Raw genomic sequence first — 20,378 nt, 5'->3', positions numbered from 1 at the left:
CTTATGAAGAAGGTCAGTGTTGGTGGTATACGTATACAAAAGAACCTACTCCTTGCGAGTAGAAGGGGGGCCTGATCACACCCCTGAGCAGGCGCCAGTACCCAGCACGCCAGTACTCAGTAGGAAGCTGAGGAAGCTGGGGAAGCTGAGGAAGCTGGGGAAGCTGAGGAAGCTGGGGAAGCCGCTTTCCGCTCTGGTGAAAAGTGGGAAAAGTGGGTGGCAGGGACATATGGATGCAGTGGAGAGACTGATGATTGTGTGAGTGGCTACTGCGGTTTCTGATGCATACCGTTGACCGTCCGGGTGCCCAGGCCAGTAGCAAAGTGCGTGGTGTGAAATTCCTTTTGTGTCGGCCAGTGAGACCCCTTACTCACTGACCAATCCCCTTTCCCTCCTTGTGTCTGTCTTTATCTTAGGAGAGAGGCTATGGGAGGTGGGGGAAGCAAGACTTGCACCCCTTTGAGATGTATGTTAAAAAAAAAAAAAGGAAAAAGATTTTTTAAAAAGGATTCAGAATAGAGAGAGGGAATAGCAAAAAAGCTCAAGGTCGAGCTGAGAGAAAAAAAAGAACAAGATCTGAGGCTGTTAATCAGAGAAATGTTGCAAGACAGCCTGGCTTTTGACGAAGCATGGGAGTGTGAGGCTGAAGAAGTAACCGTTAGCCTAGTGCGCCGGGAGGGCAGCAGGAGAATTGCCCACAACGTTCTGAGTTGTGCAACATCATCACCTCGCCTAATTGAGATGAAATCCCTAAGAAATGGAAACTGAAAATGAAGACCCAGAAGATGAAGGCGCAAAATGAAATAAAGGTGAAGAATCAGCCCCCAGGGCACAGGCTAGACCCCTCTTCGAGTGGAAAGTGTGCCATGCCCATAGGACGGTCCCAAGGCAGAACGAAGCGGAGAGACCAGGATGAAGATCATAGAATCATAGAATCATAGAATAGTAGGGTTGGAAGGGGCCTACAAGGCCATCGAGTCCAACCCCCTGCTCAATGCAGGAATCCAAGTCAGAGCATCCCCGACAAATGGCTGTCCAGCCTCGTCTTGAAGGCCTCCAGTGTGGGAGAGCCCACCACCTCCCCAGGTAATTGGTTCCATTGTCGTATTGCTCTGACACTCAGGAGGTTTTTCCTGATGTTCAGCCAGAATCTGGCTTCCTGTAACTTGAGCCCATTATTCCGTGTCCTGCACTCTGGGATGATCAAGAAGAGATCCTGGCCTTCTTCTCTGTGACAACCTTTCAAGTACTTGAAGAGTGCTATCATATCTCCCCTCAGTCTTCTCTTCTCAAGGCTAAACATGTCCAGTTCTTTCAGTCTCTCTTCATAGGGCTTTGTTTCCAGTCCACTGATCATCTTTGTTGCCCTCCTCTGAACCCTCTCCAGTTTGTCTGCATCCTTCTTAAAGTGTGGTGCCCAGAACTGGACACAGTACTCCAGATGAGGCCTAACCAGTGCTGAGTAGAGGGGAACTAGTACTTCCCGGGATTTGGAAGCGATGCTTCTATGAATGCAGCCCAAAATAGCATTTGCCTTTTTTGCAGCCACATCACATTGTTGGCTCATATTCAGCTTGTGATCGACAACAATGCCAAGATCCTTCTCGCTCGTTGAGCCACGTATCCCCCATCTTGTAACTGTGCATTTGGTTTCTTTTTCCTAGGCGCAGAACTTGGCATTTGTCCCTATTAAATGCCATTCTGTTGTTTTCTGCCCAGCGCTCCAGTCTATCCAGATCACTTTGAATTTTGTTTCTGTCTTCCAAAGTATTAGCTATCCTGCCCAATTTTGTGTCATCTGCAAATTTGATCAGCATTCCCTGCACCTCCTCCTCCAAGTCATTAATAAAAGTGTTGAAGAGCACTGGGCCCAGGACTGAGCCCTGCGGTACCCCACTCGTTACCTCTCCCCAGCTTGAGAAGGTCCCATTGATAAGCACTCTTTGAGTCCGATTCTGTAGCCAACTGTGGATCCACCGGATCGTTGTTTCATCTAGCCCACTTCGAGCTAGTTTGCTCATCAGGATATCATGGGGCACTTTGTCGAAAGCTTTGCTGAAGTCGAGGTATATGATGTCTACAGCATTCCCACGGTCTACAAGGGAGGTTACTTGATCAAAAAATGAGATCAGATTTGTCTGGCAGGACTTGTTTTTGACAAGATCTCTGTCAAGGTAGCCGTGTTTAGCTTTGAACTGTCCTAGAATTTCATAGAGCCTGTAGACCATCAGCTATATGATTTCTGAAGAGCGTAACCATTAAGCTTTTGCCGTGGGATTCCCTGCAATAAAGAAATCTCACTGATTTGAGTGTCCAGTGTTAAACTGCCTGAGTGTGTGTGCTGAAGAGACCGAGAAACCAGACAGCATGTTCCTGGCCAAGCCAAAATTACGCTACTACCATGCTCCTGGAAGCTGCAATAAACTGTGTAAGCTGGGAGACCCAACCTGATTGAGAAGAAGATATTGGAGTAACTGTCTTGAAAAACAGTGAAATCTGTGTAGCTGGCTGGCTGACACTGTCAGTGATGTTACAACTTTAAATTAAGACTGTTTTCCTGTTTGAGACCCCAGCGAAGAAAGCTAACCTGAGTTATTTGTTGCCTGTGCCAAAGCAAAGATTTGGCTGCCCTGTACTTCATCGTGTCCTGTTTTAAGCTTGGGATTTACAAATACAAACAAACTGGGAAGCTTGCCTTTGAAGTCCTGCAAATCACCCCACCACTTCCCCGAAGAAGATTAATGGCTGCCTGAAAAAAATGCAAGTATAAGGCGATGCCCATCACCCCCCAGCGTCCTGAGTTTCGGCACTCAGTGTTTCAGTGCTTTCGTGTACCAGGTTAGAAGAGGAAAAAAAAAAGAGTAAGTTTTTAAAATGTCTGTGAGAACCTGACAGAAGTAAAATTTACAGAGGAGTTGCCCAGGTTAAAGCGTCACGGCTAGAGAGCTGAGCTGTGCCGCTCTGTTTAGACAGAGGCCTTGCTAAAAAGTTAAAGGCCCTTGTCTGTCAGAAGGGGTGTAGGGCCACACTTCCCCTTTTTTAAACTGATGCAAAAGTGGGGAGCCTTTGCTGGAAACATCTCATCTTCATTGCCCAGAGCCTTCTCTGTTTGGCTCCATCATCTGGGCTTTTTAGAGACACTCTGCACATGGACTAAAATTCTGAATTGTCAAAGACTTTCCATGGACAGTGCTGTGAAGCTTCTCATAAACTTGAACTCTCATTGCTGTAGACCGTGTGTCTGTGTTTGTAGTCAGCTCAGTGTACAGCAGGCTAAGTTTGATCTATAACTTTTAGATTTCCTTCTGCCAGAACTCATGCAGCATAGAGTTGCCGATGCAAAAATGGTGACCTAAAACTCTTTGCGTGTGTGAGTATGCCCATCCCTTGATTTTAATGGGCCCTGAGCTTTCAGCCAGAAGAGCAGTATAATTGCTGGATCTGCTCCATCATGCCTTACCATGCAAAAAGTGTTTTCCATTCATTGTGTTAAATTGCAAAAAAAAGTTTATTGTGTATATTTTATGATTTCTTAGATATCATAAAATATTTGTGATATTTGCAGATGTTTTTACTGTTAGTTGCAACTCCAAATGATACTGAGTGTGGTTCCCAATGGTTGACAAGTAGAAAAAGACAGAGAAATCGAAAAAGTGGCAGACAGATAGAGAAGAAAAAACAAGAAGAAAAAGGAGGCAAGAAGCAAAGAGAGAAAACATTTATAAAGAAAAAGCGTGGCCATAGTTGCCCCAGGGTAAATTGGAAGCAGCTGATTATGCCTAGAGCTTATTACCAGTGTATAAAGTAGCAACAATAATGTAATAGTTCTTTAAGATGAGAAAATGTAACTAGAAGGAGAAGAAGAGCCTATCCCAAATGTGCGTCATTGGGACTGGTGTAAGGCAGAAAAGTTTAAGTAAGTGAGTTTAACTTGCAAAAAGACAAGGCTGGTGCATAGTGTGGAAAGTTTTATATAAAAAGTTTGAAACATGATCTGCAATACAGGCAGATCAGCAAAAGAGAGAAAAAGCAAGAGAGGGAGAGAGGTTTCTCTCTCCCAACACACAAGCGGGGCTAAAGCACCTCACCCAGTATCAAACCCTGCTGTTAGAAGCCATGACAGCAAGTATGAAAAAGTCAGTTAATATAACCAAAGTGTCTAAAGCGCTGCAAGGTGCCACCGAAGCCCCCAGAGCGTACTTGGAGCGTCTTTTAAATGCCTATTGCCAGTATGCCCCCTCGACCCAGAGGCCCAAGAAAACGTAGACGAAGAAATGAAAAAGACCCGGCAGAGGCAGAAGGTTCTTAAGAAAAAATCAGTGTGCCCAGTGCGGACAAGATGGACATTGGTGGCGTGAATGCCCAAATGAAATAAATCAAATACATGAAAGAGAAAACCAAAGGGGCCAGAACGGGCGAGGGAGGAGACAGCTTAGTTAGCAACCAAACTGGAAAGCAGGGGTCTATAAAAATGTATAAAGAAGCCCCCTTCATTAAAGTGGCTAAAGCCAAAAGTCTTAAATAAGACAGACCGGGCCCCCTTAATCTCAGCCCTGGGAAGCCCCTAGTCACTGCCACTGTGAGGGGCCATGACATGGACTTCATTGACTTCATTGCTCTTGACACTGGAGCAGCATCAAGAGCAAGCAAACGTTAGCCTTAAACAAGAAGTCTAAACACTGGGCAAAGTTCTTCAAGCCCAGCGTCGCTTTGTCTTAGAAAATAAGCCCCAATTTCCATTACAGAGATTCATCCTTTCCAACCAGGAGATAAAGTATGAGTTAAAGAGGGAAAAATGACCCTTTGACTCCCAGATGGAGAGGACCAAAAACTGTTATACTTTCCACCCCCACAGCTATGAACCCGTGTACATTAAACACGAGTCAAGAGAGCGAAAGGAGGGGAATGGACTGTAAACAGACATCCTAAAAATCCTTTAAAAATCATTCTGAAAAGGCAGTAAGAAGACTCAGGCTAGACCTTACTGTGGGCACACCTGGAGTCTGTCCACCCAGCGTACGGTCAGACCTGCACCTGGAGAATTGAAGAAGGGGACTAGACCCTGATGCAGCTAGCCAGGTGAATAGCTGCCCGGCGTACGGTCAGATCCCAAAGAAGATCAAACATGCGTGTTGTAGTGTTAGTAGTGTTGTATTGTGTTTCCCTAATAAGATGTAAAAAAGGGGGGCCTGCCCCTGGAGAAGGTAGTTTGTCCCAGCAATTTGCTGATAATTACTGGCTTCACTTAGCTAACATCACTGGGATAAAGTATTTTTGTTTACCAAAAGATATACCTGCAAACAGGCTTATTAGCATGTCTAATACCTGTCTGTAACCATCCTGAAATAATTCAAAAAGATACCATGTTAAGAGTTTATAGTGTAAGTTTAACTTACTCCCAAAATGCTGATTGGGGTGTGGTTGCAAAGATCCTACCCCCTACAGAATTTACGCACCCCCATTGTTGCTGGAACAAATGCTATGTGTGCGCGAATGCCCAATTGTCAAAAATCTTCCGGAAAATGTAAAGCCATCCCTGGTCCCCCCCTTCCACTGTAATGAAATTCAAAATATATCTTTTAATGAGGCCCACATACTTTTGCCTCATGGATAGTTTTAGACATGTGGTTCTCGCACTTGGTCATTTTTTCCTGCCAACTTGTCCGATAACCAACCATGTTGCCTCAGTCGCCTAGTGCCATTCCTTCCCCCGTGGCCCAAAAAAATCCGTCAACGGCAGCCTCGAGCACTGCAACTGACTGAAGATTGTAATAGTCATGTGCAGCTATATTCTGACTCGGAAAAATTGGCCTTAGCGATGTCACTAGTTGGTGTTCCAGGTTTAGCCTTGGCTGATGGTCTGAAAATCAACCGGTTAGCGTGCAGCTTGGCCAAAAGTATAAATGCCACCTCACGAGTATTGTCATTATTAAATAAAGAAGTTGCGTGATCTAAGAGGTGCAGTTCTAGAAAATAGAGCTGGTATAGATTACCTCTTCCTTCTTCGTCATTTGGGTTGTGAGACACACCAAAAGCTCTGTTGCTTTAATGTAACTGATAATGGCAATGCTGTAGATGAACAGATCAACAAACTGCACCAAATAGTCGCTGACATCAAAATAGAGCAACATAATTGGCTCGACTGGTTGACCTCTTGGCTTCCAGATCTCAGCTGGCTCAAAGCATTATTTGTTCTGATTTTACCAGTAGCAGTGGTAGGGGTACTGTTATGCCTCTGCATCCCCTGGTTTATGCATTGCTTAAACAATCTGTTTATTGCCTCAGCCACAAAAACAGCTGCCCGCTATGCTTTAATAGCTCAACAAGATATTAAATAAGAAAGTTGCCATAAAATTCCTGTGTTATGCCTTGCCAACCGAGATGTCTACTTGTGTAATGAAATGCTATAATTGTAATAAAATTATGCATTTAAGGGGGGAATGTAGCAGCCATGTCGGGGGTCAGACTAAGTGGTCTCATGTTCTTGCTGAGCTAGCATAGTTTGGCAGGAACAGCAATGTAGAGACTTCCCCTGTCAGCAAGCCGAATTGCACAACACAGTCATGATTTTGCCTTTTTGCTTACTGCAAGACTGTATCCTTGTTCTCAAGATAGAATGTCCTATGGCCCACTTCCTGTACTATAAACAACTGTACCAACTGTAAAACCACAGGAGAGGGGGTGGGAGAAAGGGTCGCTTGTGTGTCATCATCTCTATAAAAGTAATGTGTGGCTATGCCTCGGGGCTTCTGGCTCTTTGGAAAAGATTCCAGCCTTAAGCCCGTGCGTTAAATAAAGAATACTCATTTTTCTTTACTCCGTGGTCTCTCTGACTCTAATTTCTGCTACACTTGCTGATAGTGTCACGAGTTTATTATCCAGCATTACTGCTTTGTGCAGTACCACTTAAAAGGCAGGGACAACCGCCCAATGAGGAGGCCCCAGGTTGACCCCTTAGGACCTTCTGGAAGACGCCTGCAGGAGGAGGAGCAAGACGAGAACTTCTGAAGGGAAATGCTTCCTCTCTGTTTTGACTCCCAAGGAGCAGGAAAAAAGTGGGCAGCATTTTCAGAGGTTTAAAATGCTTCCCACAACTCTCCCACTAGATCTGGCATTCAGGATGTTACAGTGAACATTGTATGGCGTGGGGGAGGGGGGTCTTCGACAGAGGCCTTGCATTTAGCCAGCTGCTTGTTCATTTATTAATTAAATGTTTATACCACCCAACTGGCAGAGGCCCTTGGGCAAAACAATACAACAACCAAAACAATAAATACAATATTAAAACATTAAAATATATTAATGAACCAGCAGTGAAGTTAATAATCAGAGCAACAGATTAACTGTTAAGATTAAGGATTGTATCCTTAAGAGTACAGCCATGCTGGTTGGGGGATGCTGGGAGTTATAGGACTTTTTCTGTCCAAACATGCATAGGATTGTGACCTAAATGTCTGCTGGAAGAGGAAGATCTTAACCTGGCATCTAAACATACAGTGAAGATGCCAGGTGGATCTCCCACAGAATGCTATCGCTTTACATTGTACTCTATAATATACTGAATGCCAAATCTACAGTGAACACCAAAGTTTTAAACACACACATATATCTGTGATTTAACACTCTAAGCCATATATAGTTTCAGGCAGATAATGTAAAAGTATACGCCAACAGTCTCACCCCAGCAATTGCCTGTGCTAGTAACGTCTTTCCACATCCTGGGGGTCCATGTAAGAGAAATCCTCGAGGTGGAATAGCTCCTAAATGATTGTACACTTCAGGATGACGGATATGTATCAGCATCTTGCATACTTCCTACAGTGAGAATTGCGAAGTTAGTCTACTTTACTTTTTGTAAGAGTCAAAGGTTTACAAGGAATAACGTTGAACAGAGAAAAGTAAATTCTTCATACATTCATTTTAGTGAATGTTATTAGCAAAGCTGTGTGCCATGATAACAAGTGAAGAGATTGTACAGAAAGTAATTCCAGACACCATAATACAATTTCCTGAAAACCACACATCTCATTTTAAAACATAGAAAGTTTCTAGCCCTTAAGGCTACGAAGATACGTTTGAAAATTCATGAACAACGTGTAGTGCAATCTCAGCATCCAGAAAGGTATCTCACAAAGATTTAGAAAGGCCAGTGTTTCAGTGCCCTATCCTACAATTGGCAAAAGCAGAATTATGCAATTATAAGCAGGCTGCAGATTTGCAGAATTTAGTTTTTCTTACTGCTAAACTGGGGTTACCCTGGCACAGAATTTTAATTTCTTTTAGCACAGGGCTTTCACACAGCACTGGTTCTTATACACCTGAGTTGTGGGTTAAGGCTTCAAAAAAAGCCTCATACCCAATTAATTCAGCAAGAAACTCTTTAGGTTACTATATAGATTCTAATATCTTCCACTGAGCTCATACTATGGATTGGATCCAATGGGACCCTTGCACGGGCCTGCCCCTCCTAGAAACAAGAGTTTCTGCTTGTTTCACGCTTGCCCCTGGAAACACTACATTGCAGCCGGCAGCAGTAGAGGCTGTATGTGCTGCTGCTGGCAGGCCTGGGATGCCTGCACAAGGTCCCACTGGATCCAACCCATAGTGTTTTTCTTGACAACTTATATTTAGTCAAAGACTTTAATTAAATCTAACCTTCAGCGTCTCATCGTTGCCTCCTACATCCTCAAACTTCACCAAAGAGGTCCGCAGCTCCACACCTTTCTGTTTAACTGCAAGAAATAGATATTACAAGAATGCAGCTGCTCTGATCTTCCAAATCTAATGGAAAACACGGGCAAACGTTTAAGAAAGGATTCGATTCTTTTGCAATTTGAGGTCTAAGGTGTCATAAAAATACAGAAAAATTATGAAGAAAAATTACTCTTACCTTTCTGTTTTCTCAAAGCAGATTCTATTTCTTCGTCTACATCCTGAGATTCTCCTTTCCTCCTTTTACATCTTTTGCTCTTGTGTTTCTTTCTTGACATCTCCAGAAAGGAAATATCTTTTGCGTTCTACAGCACAAATCGCGGAATGGGGAGGGGGAAATGGAGTCTGCTGATACACCTCATGCTACAAACCACACAGGAAGTAATCAAAGAAAGGCTACGCAAGATAGCTGGCTTTTTGTAGCCACATTTGGATAATTCTATCTCGGCTTAATAAGCTGAGATATACATGCGCCTCATGCCCCCACACACAGCCACTTCCCTGCTCCCTTCATAACAGCCAGGAAACAAACCCAGACATCTCCAGTTAACCATAGTTTCCAGTTACGTCCAAACTGGGAAACTATAGTTAATAGATTCCAAACAAACCAATCCTATGGACTGTGCTCCCAACAGATGGAGGGCTCAGAGACTGGAGTCTTCCTCTATCCAAAGCCAGGCCAGCAAGAGCCAAGCAGGACAGGAGGAATGCAAAGAAGTAAGTAAATTAAAATTCAGCTTGATGGACCACTGAGCCTGTCTAGCTGACTTACCATTGGCGGACAGGGATAGCAACGGAGAGGCTGTAGGATCCTGCTGTTCTACACCCCTCCTCTCCTCTTTTGCCCTTCCCGAGGTCGCTATTGTGATCTCAGAAGGCAGCTGCAGCGGTGCTTTCTTCGGCCGCTGTGATGGGGCAGTAGAGAGTAAATGGCCTAACATCTGATTCCCACTCCTGAGGTTGTAGCAGTGTCTATGGCCCTGGGAGGGGAATTCTTCTATATCCTATGGTCCCTGAAACACCCTCCCAGGGACCATATGATTCCTCTGCCCACCAACTTTAAACCATGGCTGGTTTATTTCCTGTCACAAAGAAAGGGTTGGAGCCATGTGGGGCCATATCTCAGCTTATTATTTATTAATTTTATTTTATTTATGTCATTTCTGAGTCACCCTATAGCCTAAGCTCTCAGGGTGATGTACAAAATAAACCAGTAAAATCAATAAAATCCAATTAAACCATGTCAAAATTAAAAGCAGCAGCACAAATGTAATTTACAACAGTGAAAACTAAATGTATCAAGGTAAAAAATACTACAAAAATCTAAGAAATAAGCACTGATACAGAAACAGCTTTAATATGTAACTGGGCAATAAAATAAATAGCAAGTTTAAAAGCCTACTAAAAAGTGTTATTCCTGGTGCTGAAGAGCCAATAAAATAGGCACTAGGTCTCTTCCCATATTTACCTATCACACCCTAAGGTCTGAGGCCCTCTTCAGGTAAATCCTGTCAACACCTTTTCAATGGTGGCACCCCATCTGTGGAATGCCCTTCCTAGAGAGGCTCACCTGGCAATTACATTATGCTCTTTTGAGGGCTAGGTAGAAATGGTTTCACTTTCCCAGCCACCTAGGTTCTGTTTTAGTGCCTCCAACTTCACAATGTTTTATCCCTGCTGTTGTAGATTTCTTATGTGCTGGTGGTGGTTTTATCTTGTTTTTTTATCAAATTTGTTTTATTTTGTTTTTATTTGACTTCTTTTATCCAATTTGTTTTACACTTGCTTTATATTTTAAGTTTTTAACTGGTACACAGCCCAGGAAACTTTGGTTACTGGGCAGTTTAAAAACGTGGTGAGCAAATAAAGAAATAGCCTCTCCCAAGCAGTCCTTGCACAGGAACTCCATGCTCCATGAAAAGGCAAAGAATTAAAGGCAGTGTGGCAAAATGCGGCAAAGTGCACCTATGGATCCACTTTCTTTTGGCCCTGGATAGCCACAGCACCCCCTTCATGGATCACTGCCTTGTTGTGGCGAAGGGGCTTGTGTAACTCAGTGAAACCATAGGTTATGCCGTGCAGGGCCACCCAAGACAGACAGATCATGGTGGAGAGTTCTGACAAAATGTGGTCCACTGGAGAAGGAAATGGCAACCCACTCCAGTATTCTTGCCAAGAAAACCCCATGGAACGTATCACAAGGCTAAAAGAGATGACGCCAGAAGATGAGACCCTCAGGTCGGAAGGTGTCCAATATACTACTGGGGAAGAGCAGAGGGTATTTCCAAGTAGCGCCAGAAAGAGTGAAGCGGCTGGGCCAAAGCCGAAAGGACACTCAGCTGTGGATGTGTCTGGTGGTGAAAAGAAAGTCTGATGCTGTAAAGAACAATATTGTTTAGGAACCTGGAATGTCAGATCAATGAATCAAGGTAAGCTGGAGATGGTCAAACATGAGATGGCAAGATTGAACATCGACATCTTGGGAATCAGCGAACTAAAATGGACAGGCATGGGCGAATTTAATTCAGGTGACCATCATATCTACTACTGTGGGCAAGAATCCCGTAGAAGAAATGGAGTAGCACTCATAGTCAACAAAAGGGTGGGAAAAGCAGTACTGGGGTACAATCTCAAAAACGACAGAATGATCTCAGTACGAATCCAAGGCAAACCATTCAACATCACAGTAATTCAAGTCTATGCCCCAACCACTGAGGCCAAAGAAGCTGAGGTTGATTGGTTCTATGAAGACCTACAACACCTTCTAGAACTAACACCAAAAAAAAGATGTCCTCTTCATCATAGGGGATTGGAATGCCAAAGTAGGAAGTCAAGACATAACTGGGATAACAGGCAAGCATGGCCTTGGTGTACAAAATGAAGCAGGACAAAGGCTAATAAAGTTTTGTCAAGAGAACACGCTGAACACAGCAAACACTCTTTTCCAACAGCACAAGAGGCGACTCTACACATGGACGTCACCAGATGGTCAATATCGAAATCAGATTGATTATGTCCTTTGCAGCCTAAGATGGAGAAGCTCCATACAGTCAGTAAAAACAAGACTTGGAGCTGATTGTGGCTGAGATCATGAGCTGCTTGTTGCAAAATTTCGGCTTAAATTGAAGAATGTAGGGAAAACCACTAAACTATTTCCCTTATGAATATACAGTGGAGGTGACGAATAGATTTAAGGGATTAGACCTGACAGACAGAGTGCCTGAGGAACTATGGTCCGTAACATTGCTAAGGAGGCAGCAACTCAATCCATCTCAAAGAAAAAGAAATGCAAGAAAGCAAAGTGGCTGTCTGAGGAGGCTTTACAAATAGCTGAGGAAAGAAGGGAAGCGAAAAGCAAGGAAGAAAGGGGAAGATATATCCAACTGAATGCAGAGTTCCAGAGAATAGCAAGGAGAGACAAGAAGGCCTTCTTAAATGAACAATGCGAAGAAATCGAGGAAAACAACAGAATGGGAAAGACTAGAGATCTTTTCAAGAAAATCGGAGATCTCACGGGAACGTTTTGTGCAAAGACGGGCATGATAAAGGACAAAGAAGGCAGGGACCTAACAGAAGCAGATGAGATTAAGAAGAGGTGGAAAGAATACACAGAAGAACTATACAGGAAAGATCTTAATGTCCCTGATAGCCATGATAGTGCGCTCACTGAAATTGAGCCGGACATCCTAGAGAGTGAAGTCAAGTGGGCCTTAGGAAGCGTTACTAACAACAAAGCTAGCGGAGATGACAATACTCCAGCTGAGCTATTCAAAATCCTAAAAGATGATGCTGTTAAAGTGCTGCATTCAATATGCCAACACATTTGGAACACTCAACAGTGGCCACAAGACTGGAAAAGGTCAATTTACATTCCAGTTCCAAAGAAGGGCAATGCCAAAGAGTGCTCAAACTACCGTACAATTGCGCTCATTTCACATACCAGCAAGGTTATGCTCAAAATCCTACAAGCTAGGCTTCATCAGCATGTGAACTGAGAACTACCGGAAGTACAAGCTGGGTTTAGAAGAGGCAGAGGAACTAGAGATCAAATCGCCAACATTCGCTGCATCATGGAGAAAGCAAGAGAATTCCAGAAAAACGTCTATTTCTGCGTCATTGACTATGCTAAAGCCTTTGATTGTGTGGATCACAACAAACTGTGGCAAATCCTTAAAGAGATGGGAGTACCAGACCACCTTACCTGTCTCCTGAGAAACCTGTACGAGGGTCAAGAAGCAACAGTAAGAACCGGACATGGAACAACCGATTGGTTCAAATTTGGGAAAGGAGTATGACAAGGCTGTATACTGTTGCCCAGCTTATTTAACTTATATGCAGAGTACATCATGAGAAATGCCAGGTTGGATGAATCACAGGTCGGGATTAAGATTGCTGGGAGAATTATCAACAACCTCAGATATGCAGAGTATACCACCCTAATGGCAGAAAGTGAAGAGGATCTAAAGAGCCTCTTGTTGAGGGTGAAGAGGAGAGTGCAAAAGCTGCTTTGAAACTCAACATTAAAAAAATGAAGATCATGGCATCTGGCCCCATCACTTCCTGGCGTATAGAAGGGGAAGAAATGGAAGCAGTGACAGATTTTACTTTCTTGGGCTCCAAGATCACCGCAGACGGTGACTGTAGCCATGAAATTAAAAGACGCTTGCTCCTTGGGAGGAAAGCTATGGCACACCTAGATAGCATAGTAAGAAGCAGAGACATCACCTTGCTGACAAAGGTCCATCTAATCAAAGCTATGGTTTTCCCAGTAGTAATGTATGGCTGTGAGAGCTGGACTATAAGGAAGGCTGAGCGCCGAAGAATTGATGCTTTCGAACTGTGGTGCTGGAGAAGACTCTTACGAGTCCCCTGGACTGCAAGGAGGTCAAATCAGTCAATCCTAAAGGAAATCAACCCTGAGTGCTCATTGGAAGGACAGATACTGAAGCTCAAATATTTTGGCCACCTAATGTGAAGAGTAAACTCTCTGGAGAAGACCCTGATGCTGGGAAAGATTGAAGGCAAAAGGAGAAGGGGACGGCAGAGGATGAGATGGCTAGATAGCATCACCGATGCAATGAATATGAACTTGAGCACACCCCGGGAGAGAGCGGAGGACAGGAAGGCCTGGCATGCTATGGTCCTTGGGGTCATGAAGAGTCGGACACGACTTAACGACTGAACAACAAACAAGCCACAGCACATCCAGTGCTAAGTCATGGGACAGTCCATCTAAACCAGCTTCTAGTATGGGGCTCCCTTGAGGAGTTACTAGTCTCAAGGGAAAGCTATGCTTTTTGTTATAAAGTAAGAAAAAATGAACATGATGCTTATCTTCTTGCTCTGTTTTAGTAAGAATATTTCCTCTAATAGCGAACATGGGTGGTTAAGCATTGACAGGACTGGAATGAAAAAGCAGCCCAATGAAGATGGCCTCTGAGAGCCATGGAATGTCGAGTGCTAGTTGGAAAACAAAAATGAAAAACCAGGGAGGGGGAGGAGAAAGAGTGAACTGCTTGATCCCCTCACAGTTGATAGAATTCTGGGATAGTGGCATGGCTGGCTGACTGCTAGAGAATTTTTCTCTATATGGGAAAAACTGCAGAATTTGTCTATTCCCAAAGCATTTTGGGGGAAAAATTGAACATGTAAAAAATTATTTGAACTCGCTTTGGTGGCTAAGGTTATGTTACTTAGCAGTTAGGCTTTATTTTCTGTAACAACATAGTTTTAAAATATATATATATTATGGTACATTGTAGATGTACACTTTAATTTGTTATTGACCCTGAACTTTTCAGATGCGACAGGTAAAAATGAAAGAAGTTAGACCAATGTTAAGAAGAGTACCTCGGCTATCTGGTTAACACCATCACTCTCTTCTTCTGCACAAAGATCAATAAAAAAGTTTTCTTCTTTTCTGCCAGGGGTTTTATCAATAAACCATCCACCTTCAGAAATCCTGGTATCATGTGGTACTTGAGGGGGAACCGTATTTGATCCAGGTATCATCATTTGTGAAGGAGCGTCAGACCTCGTCAGCACATTCTTAGGAGATGCTGGAAGAGAATCTGGATTTCCTTTCCGGTATAAGGTCAACAAAGATGTGTTCATATGATTTGAGGGCTGAAAGATACAGTATTTACAGAAAAGTCAACAGGAGATTTAGATTTTTTTCAAGCATTGTTCAAAGCATGCTTGAATACAATTATGAACTATATACAGACAATACTAAACAGTACATTTATTAAGGTAATTTTTAAACTTACCTTTAAAATCATACTGAGTCTCAAAATGATCAAGTAAAATTCAACGATACACACCAAAAAAATCCAAAAAGAATACTAATGATAAGAAGCCTTCCTGAAAAGAAAGGTTCTAACCCTCCACTTAAAAGAGGCAAGCTCCCAGATTTGTAGCTTTGTCTTGGGAAACCAATCCGAAAGTTTAGGAGCCACCATCATGTTCAGCAGTTGCCCCCAGATTATTTTCACATCAAAAACTTTGGCAGCTTGTAAGGTGCAGGAATGAGCAACCATTCAGAACAATTTGTTTTACTTAACTGCAAGCAAAGCAAAAGGCTGTGCAGTATGTATGTATGTATGTATTGCTTGCTTGCATTTATATCCTGCGTTTTTTCCTCTTGCAAGGAACCCAAGGCGGCTTACATTATCCTCTTCCCCTCCGTTTTATCCTCACAACAACAACCCTGTGAGGTAGGTTGGGCTGAGAGTCTGTGACTGGCCCAAAGTCATCCAGTGAGCTTCCATGGCCAAGTGGGGACTAGTACCCGGATCTCCTGGCTCCCAGTCCGTCACTCTGACCACTACACTGGCTCTCATCAGTGACATTTGTAGAAAGGTAAGCTCAGAGATATTCCTGCTCAGGTGACAGTGCAAGTACACTGTCAGAGTACACTGACTGCTAGAACCTTCCTCACCCCCTCTTCCCACAACTTGCCTTTTTCTCAAAGCGGCCACCCAATCATTCCCTTGGAGAATATTTTCCTCTTGCTAAGTTCCGAATGCATTGAAAAGCAGCACATCAGGCAATTCTTTTCCATCTTTTCCAGCCATATTCTCTTTTCCATCTATAATAGCTATTTGTTTTATTTTGAAGCCCAGCAAGCTCCTTTAGGTAGAATATATTACCCTGAGTAGAGGCAGTTATAAAGCCGCCTTTTGGATCCTTATATAGGAGGACGCGTGTGCTCGCATAGTGCTGTGGTTCCTCTTGCCTCTCTGCCCTTTCCGATGACTTGCCTTCTGACCACGGTTGCCTTCTGGAGCAAGAGGCCACTGGCCAAGTGAAATTGGACGAGAGAGAGGACCTGATCTTCACATACAGGGTTAAATCCAACATTGCGTGAATGGAGGTCCTCCCCCTGCAGCCCCCCAAATCTGCTCCAGAGTGTCCCCCAATGCTCCAGAGCAGATCTGGGGGGCCCATGGGGGGATGGCTGCAGGGGGGAGGAAAAATCCATGCCGCCAATGTAGCTCAGTGAGAGGCAATGTGCATGGATCCCCTCTTACACTGCCCCCTTTGATGTGAGAAAAGTGGCAAGGGGGCCAACTATGCACGCAATTGTCCCAGCGTTGCCTTTGGCTGGGCAGCACTACAGGTGGGTGTGACTGGGAAGTACAGATGCACCTTGCTCCTCACATACCTGTCGGTGAGCACTTGCTAACTGTGTAGGTGAGAAGGCAATGGGCCAATGACAGGTCTGGTATAAATAGATGGCATGGATGGCCGACCTGCAGCATGAGTGCCACACCCTGCATAAGAAGCAAGGGTTTAGGGCACATTTCGACAGAAGCAGGAAGGCCATTGGCTGGATCAAGCCTATAATCTCATGCCTGCTTCTTCAGCACCTTCTCTGTGCTGTGAGGGTTTAGAGGCAAAACCACTTCACAGCACTAGATGGCAGGAGCTACATATATGTATTGTGGTATGCTTTATTCTCACACTTGTGGCTCACTTGAAAAAGACCACTGGCCATTACTGATTTAAGGCTTTTTATCTCTAACCATTGCATCACTCAATTTTAGAACTATACATTATATTTTGAACACACAATGCTAAGTGCATTTTATTAGAATTGTCACATGCAGACAGACACACTTACCGGGAGGTCTGTGTCAGTGTCTGAGGTATCCATGCAGCTTTCTGAATCACTTTAGGAGAAAGAGAGAGAGGGTTGAACAACTCCAAATTAAAAGTTTAACATAATTCCTTACAGCTACAGCCATTTGTACAGCTGGTAGAACATTTCCTCTTGAATCAAATCCTCATGAATCAAATCCTCTTTAAAATATTGTATTTAAAATTGCACCAATTTACCTAGAAATAAATACAATTTTCTTCCTTACTAATGAAGCCAATTTCAAAATCTTCACAACAGAAATTGCAAAACACTGATTGTATACAAGTGCCCAAACCCCACAAAATCATGTGAGAGAACTCCTAGCTTATAAAATGGCCATAATGGAAAAATATGAATGGATGAAAGGCACCCCTCCAACATCTTACTGAATTTTAATTCTGATGGGCGTATTCATTGGTTTCCCAAGTCTGCATTGCATTTCATTATCCCAGAAAGAGATCTTACTTGGGAAAAGAATCTTACACATTCATCACTTGTGGCACTTTTTTCTCTTTTACAAACTTTAATTTGAACATTTTATTATTTCTGGACATAATTTTCCTTCACAGTTTATTATTTTATTTATATTTAAACTACGTATATACCACTTATTATAACATCTCTAAGGCCACAATCCTATGGCCACTAGACAGTGTCGAGATGGTCATAAGATTTTTTGGTTTTTGGGAACCGAGCTTGGAGCCAGAGCTCTGAGCTTGGTTCCCAGAAACCATGCTCCCCACCCCCTCATATGCGGCGTGGTTTGTCCCCGGCTCCACGCTCATAAGAGCAGCACGGAGCAGGCGAAAAGGGGGCATTCCTGGGGGCAGAGAGGGAAGGGAACCGCAGAAGCACCATTATGATATTTCTTATGCACCATCCGGCCTCTCCCCCACCCACTCCAATGCATCCTGGCTAGACAGCCAAAATCGTCTGTCTAGCCACAAACGCAGGGTGGCCGGAGTGCAGAGGAGAGGCAGCGAACTATCCCCATAGGATTGCACCTTCCGTGGTTTACCTCAAAAATACATAAAATACAATATTAAAAAAACATTAAATACATTACAAAAACAGGGAAATGAGATTATAAGTCAGGGAAAGCCTGAGTAAACTGGTGAGTCTTCAATCTAAAGTTCACCACAATTTCTAGCTCTTGGACCACATGTGGGGCAGTGTTCAAGAGGGTGGGTTGGTGCCACTGCAAAGAAGCCTGGTTTATGTGCTATTACGTAACACTCTGTTGGTTGTGGGATGACCAATAAAGCCTCCTCCTTGGATCTCAGTTTACAACCACCCTTGTCTGTTTATGGAGAAGATGCACAAGGGTGCCACTGGACTGAACATCACTGGGCAAGAATGTAGTGGTGGCAGGACAAGAGGTGAGGTCACCAGTGCTGCATCACCAGCGATGCCCCCAGAGAATATACAAAAGGGCCCTGGAATTCCTTCTACCTTTTCCAGCTTCAGCCGTATCAGAGACCAGAGTGATCAGGTAGTGAACATTCTTATGTAGATAAGGGATTTAGAATATAGCAAAAAGAACGTAAGAGCTGTGAAGGATCAAACCAAGGGTCCATCAAGTCCAGCATTCTGATCACATCAGAGGCCAACCAGCTGTCGACTGGAGACCCACAAGCAAGACATGAGTGCAGCAGCACCCTCCTGCCCATGTTCCCCAGCAACTGGTGTACATAGGCTTACTGCCTCAGATACTGGAGGTAGCACAGAGCCATCAAGACTAGTAGTCATTGGTAGCCTTCTCCTCCATGGCTTAGCTCTTGTCACTGTTGTACCACCTTGTATGGCCCAGCTCTGCATTTACCCCCAAAGGGTAGAACTCTAGAGATTAGTGTAGCTAAATAAGCAAACACTTGTGCAAACTGCATGGGAGTGCAGTGTCATTAGCGAGTGGCAGCATCACCACAGCTGTTGCACCAGTGGCACACTCCTCTTCGGACAAGGACACCAGCATGCAATCCCCCAGGCATTATTTTCATGCCAACCCCATCCATTTAAGAGAGGGCCTGAACAGGGGTAGTTCTCAGTGGGTTGGGTCCAAGGAAGCAATACAGCTCACAGTGCTGAATACCAGAAAATTAAAACATCTAACATTCGCCCAGAGCAGACGTGGCCCAGTGCAGATATAGTGCTGCAGAATCTCCTAACCATGATAAGGATCTCGAGTGCTCTCGCACACTTTTCTAAACATTACGTGCCCCCCTCCCTGCAGCTTCAGAGCTAAGTATCGTTACTGTTACAGCTACACTGACATTTTGCTAACCACAGTTAGCTCAAGCCATTAAAGTTAACTGCAATTTGGCACTATGTTTAGCAAGAATGCCAGAACAAATGTAATGCTAGCCATGGTTAACTCTGAAGTTGAAAGAAAGAGGGGGTTAATACCTATTCAAGAGGGAAGGGGAGAAGAGGATGCACTCCTAATTACTTAGCCATGGGGGAAAATCCAACATCAAATGAGTGGACTTCAGCTCATGCAATAGGACTTTCCCCATCTCTCCACCCCACTGCAGCCACCCACACCCTCTTGCGATCTGCTCAAGGGTCTCCTGACCCTATGGAGCAGATTTCGGGGATTCAAGGGGAATGAGATCGCCCCATCCCTGTTCTCCTGACAGAAGCCATTGCGTTGGTGGGAGGGGTTTTAAGTGGCTACGACCAATGGTTAGGAGATTGTGCAGTGTTACCTATGCACAGGACCAATGAGTTACAAAGTCCTTTTTGGAAAGCCATAAACGTTGGAATTAAGCAATTTCAACTTACTCTTCCTCCCTTTTGCGCCTTACTTTCTTTGCCAAATGTTCATCCTCTAGAACTGATAAATCCTCTGACTTTAGCTCATCATTAATTATCCCAAAAACTATAGAAAAAAAATTAAAGACACAAATGAAATTACAGAGTTATCAACCTCTAAGATGTGTAAAAAGAATTCCACAATCCCATTTGATATCAAAAGCCAAAAACAGGACAGTCCTATTCATTTTTACTTGGGTGGAAATCTCATTAAATTCAAAGGGATTTGTTCCTGAATAAGACCACAGCCTAAGGGTTAAAGCTAGTTGGATCTATTAAGATGCAAGTGTGTGTGGGGTGTAAGTATTTTAGGATGTAAACATATGGGGCTGGCTGTAAGCCTCTGAACTTGGAGGCTTACAGCCATCCAATACTGAGCGGGAGGAATAGTGGAAGTGATCTTCACCTCCATGCTCCTCCCGCTCTGTGTTTCAGCTAAGTGGGCTTTTTCGCCAGTCTAGCTGAGGCATCAGGGAGCGGGAGGGAAGGAGGCTGGGGGGGAGGGAGGGTTCCTTGTATGGTGGCCTCCTCTCCCTGCCCACTGGAATGCCCCTTTTACCTTCCCCCTCCTCTCCCTGCCCACTGGAATGCCCCTTTTACCTTCCCTCCAAGTTTGCTTTTGCGACCTCAGAGAGGCAATGCATGCAGTTCTCTCTGAGCCAGCTGTGAGGGGAGGGTAGCTTGGACTCCTGGGTCTGAGGTCAGAGTGCTG

At 44.0% G+C, this 20,378-nt stretch overlaps 1 protein-coding gene across 10 annotated transcripts in view; it reads right to left on the bottom strand.

Annotated features, from left to right (window-relative positions):
* NVL (nuclear VCP like) overlaps positions 1–20,378 on the bottom strand; it is a 78,393-nt gene that overhangs the window by 46,922 nt on the left and 11,093 nt on the right. For 9 of the 10 annotated variants that reach the window (XR_014786918.1, XR_014786917.1, XR_014786919.1 and 6 more), the window contains exons 4-9: positions 19,637–19,733; positions 16,838–16,886; positions 14,563–14,838; positions 8,891–9,017; positions 8,656–8,732; positions 7,681–7,815 (exon numbers count right to left, since the gene is read on the bottom strand). Coding sequence is in view for 7 of the 10 variants with exons in the window: in XM_084828668.1 (XP_084684794.1) it covers positions 7,681–7,815; positions 8,656–8,732; positions 8,891–9,017; positions 14,563–14,838; positions 16,838–16,886; positions 19,637–19,733 (761 nt within the window). In the remaining 3 variants the exon portion in view is untranslated. The remainder of the gene's footprint in view (positions 1–7,680; positions 7,816–8,655; positions 8,733–8,890; positions 9,018–14,562; positions 14,839–16,837; positions 16,887–19,636; positions 19,734–20,378) is intronic. The other variant, XM_084828675.1, reaches the window with a different exon arrangement.

This window comes from Heloderma suspectum, chromosome 1 (genome assembly GCF_057233095.1).
Source record: "Heloderma suspectum isolate Gila_16-S chromosome 1, 16-S_ref, whole genome shotgun sequence".
Lineage (NCBI taxonomy): Eukaryota > Metazoa > Chordata > Lepidosauria > Squamata > Helodermatidae > Heloderma > Heloderma suspectum.
Note: the sequence above shows the minus strand (reverse complement) of the source record. Positions and strands in the feature narration are given on the sequence as shown.